This window comes from Pelobates fuscus, chromosome 12, assembly GCF_036172605.1.
Source record: "Pelobates fuscus isolate aPelFus1 chromosome 12, aPelFus1.pri, whole genome shotgun sequence".
Lineage (NCBI taxonomy): Eukaryota > Metazoa > Chordata > Amphibia > Anura > Pelobatidae > Pelobates > Pelobates fuscus.
The window spans coordinates 126,965,947-126,975,213 of record NC_086328.1 but is presented as its reverse complement, the minus strand read 5'-3'; the positions used below and the strand labels follow the sequence as shown (position 1 = coordinate 126,975,213).

The following is a 9,267-nucleotide window of genomic DNA, read 5'->3' as shown; positions in this document are numbered from 1 at the left end:
TTTTAAATAAATGTTATTTGTGAACAATTGCACACAGTTGTCACAAGTACAAGTTACAGTGAACTTTTTTTTCCCCATAAAGTCACGATTTGTGGAACAACTTTTGACTATCCCAACACAACTGACAAAAGCCAGCAACAAGTTGTGAGTGTGTGTCTCTCAGGAGTTTATTCACTAAATAATTTTTTTTTTTATAAATTGATGTCTGAATTGCAAAGTCCAAAAATCAGGGGGCGGAGCCTAGCGCCTGAGCCGAATGGACACCATCCACCACAGCTCCGTACACATTGGGAACTATCCACTAAAATCCGAGCTCCGTCAATACCATCGGGACATCTCCCAGCTCACAACATTGACAGTAGAAGGTGAGCTTCACACCCATGCCATTCCTGTGCCCAAAACGGGCAAGAAAGCTCGCCGCAAAACCGGGGCCTACCTCGAGTGTTCAGCCTCACAGGCCGTCCTACAGGACCTGGATTCCGAGATAGACGAGTTGTACTGCAGTCCGTGGCTACCTGACAACCCCGCTCTACCCACTCACAGCAGGGAACGCAGATCCCAAAAGCCACAAACAGGCCCCAGCAAAGTCTCCCAAGATATCAGGGCAATGATCCAGGGCCGGGCTGCATCCAAGATGGCGGCCTGGTCGGGAAGTGGGACGAACAAGGCAGACTCCCCTGCAGACTTTACAGATGCAGGTAACAATACTTCCATCATGGACGCCACCACCTTCCTCCAAACTCTGGGGATCACTCCAAACACATCCACAATGAATGCCTCCCTAACCAACCACGTCTGGGACCCTGCACGTGTAGAGCCTTTCCGACCAGGAAGAAGGGAGAAGCCTGGACCGGCAACCTGAGCTACCCGTAGAACAGCACATTATGTTCACATGTGTTCTATATATGTTTTATTTTTTTATGTTGAAACACCCACTTTGTTTAACCCCTTAAGGACACATGACGTGTGTCACACGTCATGATTCCCTTTTATTCCAGAAGTTTGGTCCTTAAGGGGTTAAACCCATAGTTTTTGCCTAACCAGACCTGACACACTGTCCAAGTCAGTGGGATCACTTCGACCCATACTTTAACAAACCTTCTATTCAACCCCCCTGTAACCTCGTGGATAGGGGTCCTCTACCCATCCAGTTGCATAGTCTGCAGATACCTGTCACCATAACGGAGATGCCACCCTTCATAGCGCCCATCAGTTAGTGTACACGCAAACCACAATTTCCCTGCCTTACTAGTGGGCTTACAGACCTGACAGACCTGAAGGTTATGAGTTGCATGCTTATTTTCACCTTTAAGTTATGTAAATCTTGTCAACAAAAGGGTATCTGCACTGGACACATTGTGTCATTAGTATACATCTTAACTACAAACACCGTCTGACACACAAACGAAATAAAAAATGAAAGATATAGTTCAAAAATCTGAAAACCTCCTAACAATTCTGGTCATAATTTGTCACATCAACTAAATAAACAAAATTCAGTGAACACCACCTGGTGGGCGCATATCTAAAAAGTGGTGAGCAGCCAGCACGGGGCAAATAATGATGGTGGGTGCATGCCATGGCCCTCACCCACTTCACCTGAAATACTACTCAAAAAACAACAGAGAACACTGAATATTATGGATTGCTGGATATACCCCTGTCCCCTACAACTCCAAACCAGGTGGAGGCTAAATTGTTTTAGGAGGACATTCCATTAATTCTCCCAACACTATTCATAATCAGCTGATGATGGTTATGTAATAATAAAAGATAGAATTGGTATCAGGTGCGAAGCATCACAATTGACCCTTTTGCTTCTGGTCCCCCACATACACCCCTAGTGTTCCCTTAAATATTTTCCTGCTTAGTAACCTCACATTAATAATAGAGAGGTGGAGGAGGGGGGGGGGGGGGTGGCAGTTAACTAAATTAAAAAATATATATATAAGGGAAAAGGGAGAGTGGTATCTAAATAGGAAGTGTAGTATTATACTGGTAGTCCACTGTAAAATTAAGGTATGTTGACCTAACACCAAAGACTCTAACATAGCAGCTGCAACAGAAAATAAAACATATATCAAATATCCCAGACGAAATGTTAAGATATCTAATTTCGACAGACTGTAGGGGGGCGGAGCCTGACTAGCAAGCGAGCAAGACGTGCTCTGCTCGAGCTCCCGCCGGGCGGCAACATAACTGCCAGAAATCCGGGTTTGCAACCCTGAAACACCCGCACAACGAGGCTATTCAGCTTGGGGAACCCAGTGCACACCCGCAGATACCTGACCTGCCACCCGGAATGCCCGGGAACCGAGGCGGAAGACTGTGGCCGCCGAGAGAGGACGGGCTGGGAAGACGGCCGCTTGCCGCTCAGAGCCGCAGACAAGCACAAATCATCCCCCCCCCTTGGACCGGTGGGGGTTAACCCGGTGCCCGCCACAGAGTACCGGCCCGGTCCCTACTCTGCTGATACAACCGCCAACCTCAGCCGACGGACTGGAGGAGCAGGCCTCTAAGATGGCGGCCACAAGCGACGACTACACTCCTAGAAAGCAGCAACAGCCTGCGTCACCAGACCTCAATATACCGGTGAGAGACTCTCTGGACGCAATTTTCGATAAATTTGGGATCCAGCTACTGGCTCACACACGACTAGCTACTGCCATACCTCTCACTGCCCCACCTACAGCACTAGCAGGCAGCTCCAAGAGGACTGGGAAACCTCAAAAGGGCACCAAAACACGCCAAGCCCTAGCAACTCGCATGACTCGCCCACCTGGACAGAGGGCAATGAGGGGATTGACCCGCAGGTACCGGCCACACAAGCGGAGGGCCGCAGACGCCACACGGAAACACGCGCCAGACCCATGCGCAGCCCAACGCACCCGCCCGCCGGGAAAGACCCTGGACCTGAAAGGACCCCAGGCTCGTGGCAAGAAGGTACCAGCCCTCACACTGACCCAGGGCCGAAGAGGCACCATGTCCACAAAGGGCTGCTTAGCCGGCTGGCTGTATATACCCGACTGCTCCTATACCCTCCCGCGTACAGGAATCGGTTGATATGTCTGGCTGGGAGAGGCAGCTGCAGCATGAGGTTGGAACTGCACACAGCGGGACTAGTTTGTTTGTACTATACCTGGACAATCCACTACCTATTTGGGCTCTACGTAATTTAGCGCTCATGCTGAATCATATTCCATGTGTTCACTTTAATTTTGATAATCTCTTGCACTGTTTCCTTCACTACTATGGCAGCTGATATACGTAAAATGTTTGTGTGCTTGAGGGGCTTTGGGGTCTTGGGCTCCTGGTACCTAATATGCATTATAGCCTGCTAAATTCCTAGCCCTATATTCTATTTTATAATCTTGATTACCACCGCTAGCACCTACTCACGTTGGACCCAACACCTGTCTAATGCCTCAGGCTCAACATACCTCACGCAAACCAGTACACTAGACACACTGGGCTAGCCTATCTTACTAAATATGTCTTTCGAGTAAACTTGTCAATCTTATTTTAAATTTAAAAAATTTGTATGTTAAAGCCTTTACTATACTGCAGTAGTATACAGCGACTTTATCCTAATTCACTTGCATGCAAAACTACAGTACAGTACCTAATTACTAATGCTAAGCCTGTTATATCGACTCTGTTTATACTTAAAAAAAAAAAAATGTGCACGTACTATTGCCACAAATAAGTCTGTATGCATATCACTATGAACGCTGTTGTGGCTTATGACAATACTATGTACCTACCTGCACAATAAAAATATAAAATTTAAAAAAAAGAAATTCACAGACTGTAGGCAAGAAGTCAGTGAATGTAAAACCAGAAAAAAAAAAAAGATATCTAATTTCAGATCCACACCATCCAGTGATCATAATATTTATTATGATAGTGTATTAACTTAGAGTCCTATGTCACTGTGGGTTATTTCAGACCATTGGTAGAAATCACATGGCTAATTCCAAAATTGGAATAAATACATTTAAAAAAATGAGACTAATAACCCTCTATGACTTTATCAAAACTCCCCCCCCCCAAAAAAATCTCCCTCCCTAGAATATTCACAAAATCTGTCATTATTAGTTTCCACCACAAGAGGGACCCCCATTATCCATACTCGGGATCAACACTATATACGATAGGTAAAGTCGAAAGTGGTGAAAACTTATAAATGCAGTGATATCACGAGATTCATTTTCTGTTACACTCTATATTGGACTTAATGGGACACTGAAGTCCCCATAACAACTATAATGTAGTTCTTCTGGTGAGTATAGTCAGTCCCTGCGGGCTTTTTAATGTAAACACTGTCTTTTTAGAAAAAAATGCAGTGTTTACATTACAGCCTAAGAACACCTCCATTGGCAGTCACTCAGATGGCCACTAGAGGTGCTTCCTGGCTAACGTTCAGCGTCTCCACGGTCTGCATAGAGATTTCTTTCTATGTGGAATACAGTTTTGGGCAACATGAAAGAAACGTCACTATGTACAAAAGAAAACAATCTTTAAAAAAAATAATTCCACAATAAATACACTATATTTCATTGTTTATTGAACAAAATATATATATATATATTTTTTTTACATGGGCTGGCTACAATTTTGTCTTCTTTACTATGTCTTTATATGTTGTAGTCAGTATCAGTTTTGAAATAAATACCTAATCATTTCAAATATTTATACGTTAATTGTGGCCTTTAGTTATGGAACACAGGATGACTGGGGTAGGTTATAATAAACTGGGGTATTTCCTTAACAAACTGACAAACAAATAGCACAATCTGCGACAAGGCTTTCCAATTTTGTTATTTTTTACGAATATATCTGTGTCACAACTTCCATGTCATTATACCACAATTTATTGTTTAATAGGTAAGCACAAAAAAAAACTTTATATAGTATTCAGAACATTATCAACTCAACTCCAAATTAAATTAAATTATGCAAAATGTATGTTAAAATAGCCGATATAGAAAATAAAATATTCATCACAATTATAGCCACACTAAAATGTAAATTATTGAGAATTCAAAGTGGATTTAAAATTCTGGGCCAATATAACCAAACTGAAAGTATAACTAACTTTTGCAATTCAAACATTTTGGCAAAAAAATAAAATATTTCAGTTTGCATTCCCAATTTTGGATTAACACTTTGGTGAATAACCCTGATATTTTTGCTGGATTGTTGCAATCATATCTGTGCTTTTTTTTTTTTTTTTTTTTTTACAATTTGGTAGTTATACCCATAAGAAAACATGCTTGTATTTGAATCTGCATGTTTTAATTAGGGGTGTATGAAAAGCAGCTTACCATGTTACTTGGGGATATATTAAAAAAAAGCTGCATACCTGTTGTTTGCAGCCTTTGGAATCCCTCCCCTCTTTCCTAGACACAGACTTTCGCTCTGTGACAGGGAATACGTACTGAGAAAGGGGGAAGGCAGTTTATCTCCCACTTCTATTGGCTCTGAGTGACAGCCAGGGAGGTGTTTCTGGCCCAGTTATAACACTGACAATTTCTAATGAAATATAAGCTGTCACAAATATGCTGTGAATTGCCCTTTTTTAATAAATAACCCTCTCTATTTTTCTCTATATCTGTATGTAAAAAATAACCTGCTGAATTACGTTGCTTAAAATCCCAATAATGTTTTTTTTCATGTCAAACAGCTTTTAAAACAGTGAACAGCATTAAAAGATTATTTTTTTAGACACGGGAGGAGCATCGCGATCCATGTGTCTTCAGTTGGTGATCAGCAGTGTCCGTTTTTCTTTATTAGGACTTTCTCGAATCTGTGGCTAAAAAAAAAAACCCAAAACATTATATTTTAGTAAAAACATAAACATTAGTCATACCTCACTAATATATATTTGTTATATATCAGAGGTAAGTAAACATCCTATCAAAATTAAAGTTACACTTTCCCTTTAACCATAAATGTATTTCGTATTAACCTGCATATTGTGATTTCTAAAAATATCGGTGCTTCATTTTGGATTGGCAGAGAGAAACAAAGAGTTTAATTACTATGGATGCCAAATTCACTGCTCAGACCCAAATGCAAATAATACAGAACTGCCCCTTTGTTCGTTTATCTGGGATGTTTAAATTGCCAATGTGCATGGCCAACAAATTTGGTTTGGTTCGGCATTCCAAAATTCGGGAGCTCGGCACTTCGGCAATTTGGTTAGGTTCGGACTACCGAAATTCGGCACTTCTGACATTCTGCACTTCGAACATTTGGAAGCATCCGAATGTCCGAAATACGTCCGAATTTCAATTCGGGCCGAACCGAATTGCACATGTCTAATTCCCAACATCAAACCAGTGAAAATTCTTAACATAATCATATTAATAAGTACAAGTTCACATGTGGAATGTATACCCACTACATAGTAAGACCCAAACCAGCTGAATCCGTGTGTTTTATTACAAGTATTGTAAAGTGGGTCTTTAATTTAGTTTTTGCTTTATTTTTTTGCCTTGTATTGTTTCTATATTGTCTCTTTTCTTCTGTCACATTTGCAAATTGATATCAAAATGCAGAGATTTATTTTTAACCATATAATTTCTGAAGGACCTTTAAGGCTTGTACATTATTAATGAGCTTATTTGATGAGCTATATGTGGAAGTACTTGCATAGAGCGTGATATCCAAACAATTATAGGCAAAAATGACTACGGATCACAAATGTTTACAAACAGAAGGAAATAATGGAATTTCATTCGGTTTTATTTTCTTGAGGGGAGAAAATAAATAGAGAGTTTTAAATTTGGAAATTTTTCTATAATGAAAATAAAGACCTTTTGTATATCTATTATTTTTAGATAGATTAAGTAACACATTCGCTTACTTATTTTCCCAGCACAACTCGCATTCATTTCCATATGTGTTTCCGTCCGTTCCGCATACAGGGACGTAATCTGGCTCGCACTGTGCGTCTAAATATCTGGAACACAGAGGCTGAACAAAGACAGAGGGGATTAATGATGTCATGTAGGTTTAAAGATAGAGATAGATAGACAGACAGACAGACTGATAGAGGACTGTCTGATCTATGACATCTTCCACTAGCTCAGGTAAGTTGGATCTATTCTTAGAGTGAAACCAGTTGAGTCCCCTTGATCTACAGAACACATGTACTAACCCAAGGCTTTCCGAATCACAGGAGCCAGTAAAATAACATCACTTTCTGATGCTTAAACTAATACTCTGTTATTTTTTTAAAGAATTGTATATTGACTCCACAATACATCTATCATCTAAACTCTACAACTGCTTCTCAGTGTTTCATAGTGAAATCATACGCACACAGGCTCCAGGCACCATAACCACTTCAAATCACTAACATGGTCATGGAGCATGGAGTAACCCCTTAACCCTTAAATGAAAGATACATTAACATTACAAGTATTTGGTAATTACTTACCTGCTTTGCAGTTAGTTTCTTTGGTGCGGCTAATACCATCCCTGTTAAATGAAAAATGTGTTTGTGAATATCTACGTTTTGTTTTAACTGATTCTGTACTGTGACAATAAAAAATCAGACACGCACACGCACACGCACACACATATATATTGAACTCAATTTCGGAATTCACTTTCCTCACCTTAGTGAATAATTCTGAAAGTACAGTAAGCAATATTTTATAAATGTATCCATTCATATAAAATAAATATTGTAGAAAGCTTGAGAATTTAGCAAAACACAAATCCTTGTTTAAAGTGCATCTGAATTAAGTAACACTGGCTTCTTTAATAAAAAAGACATCATTTTGCGGTATACTTCAACTGTATCTAGTCTTAATTAAAACTGTTGATGTAAACAAGAATAAAAACAGCTATAACAAATTGCATATAAGCATAAAGGAAAAAGAAGGAAATTTAATTGTGCTCTTTCTGATATGACAGTGACACACTGATGCCAAATACAGAGTAAGGACCAGCACAGACAAAAATACATTTTTACATTTTACACGGCTATTTAAAATCACCTTTCTTAGCAAACAAATGTGTGGATTTAGTTCCATATACGGTCATATCATGTTAAGCCTACCACAACCTCACAGTACCCCATCCCCTCTTCTCTAGTGACACTTCTGTCCTGCCTAACAAAACCAATTAAATACCTCCTTTGTCCTGAATGTGTTGCAGGCTTAACAAGTGGCGACACTGGCAAATTTGGGGGTGTTTGTCATCTGCCCTGATACTCCCCTTGGATCCGCCACTGAACGAAGAAACCCCCAGGTCTTTTAGTACAAAATTTGCAAATCCCATGTAAATTCTCCCCAGTTTCTAGTTAAGCGATTTAACCCTTTGCATTGTCTGCCAAGTTAGACGAACTCTCTAAGGAAAGGTTTCGCTGTCCTGTTTAACGTACCTGTAACCAGGGTGAAGATCAGGGCTGTGAGCAGACTGGACCTCATGACTCTTTCTGCTCTCTGTGACGGTATGAAACACATATCGACGGTCAGCTTTTTATAGCTTTTATTTTTTTAGTAGCTCTCTTCCTTATTTGTAACAGAATTGCTCTAATCAGTTATATGATTGTTTTACAACATTGATTATCAAAGGTAATAAATAGTATACGACCGTATCTGAGAAAACTGGATACAAAACTTTAAGTTTCAGTTCCCAGTAGAATTTCCTGGAAATTTAACATTGACCCCAGACAACTATGGAAGCAATCCTGGAACTACAGACGTATCTACAATGTGGATTATACAACAAACACACAGCAATTTAGAGCTTACCTGGTTCTGAGTGATATGAGTTGGCAAAACCACCAAATATCTGAAATGTGTGTTTACCACCTACACTATTTACTCAGAGCCAAGTAGGCTCAGGATTGTGTGAGCAATTTTATAATATACACAAATCCCTTTCAACTGCGCTAAACAAATTAAAAACACTTGTCAATCTATAGACGAACAAACTGTTTTTGTTTGGGTTTACCTGACTAATTTATTCATTCATTCATCCACAGATTGAAATGCATTTGATTTATTCACGTCAGCTGAAAGGGGTTTGTGAAAAAGTTTACTATTTTCTCATCTAGTGTAAGGCTACTGTGATCAAATCTCTCTCTACATGTCAGAAAATGGGATGACTTGATCCACTCACCGTAAATATATGTCATCTATAAAGTGTGAATGTGATACATATATCCAGTGACTGAGGAATCTGTACATAATTGAATACGGTACATTTTCTATATATTTCATGCCTTTCATATAGATCTTGAGACCA

At 39.9% G+C, this 9,267-nt stretch overlaps 1 protein-coding gene across 1 annotated transcript; it reads right to left on the bottom strand.

The window, feature by feature from the left end:
* Positions 1-5,732: 5,732 nt before the first annotated feature.
* LOC134579231 (trypsin inhibitor ClTI-1-like) lies at positions 5,733-8,460 on the bottom strand. Its single transcript, XM_063438448.1, has 4 exons — positions 8,399-8,460; positions 7,448-7,488; positions 6,872-6,981; positions 5,733-5,815 (listed from the first exon to the last, which is right to left on the bottom strand). Exons 1-4 carry the CDS (start codon positions 8,442-8,444, stop codon positions 5,770-5,772), a joined length of 243 nt encoding a protein of 80 aa, XP_063294518.1. The 5' UTR covers positions 8,445-8,460; the 3' UTR covers positions 5,733-5,769.
* Positions 8,461-9,267: the final 807 nt, after the last annotated feature.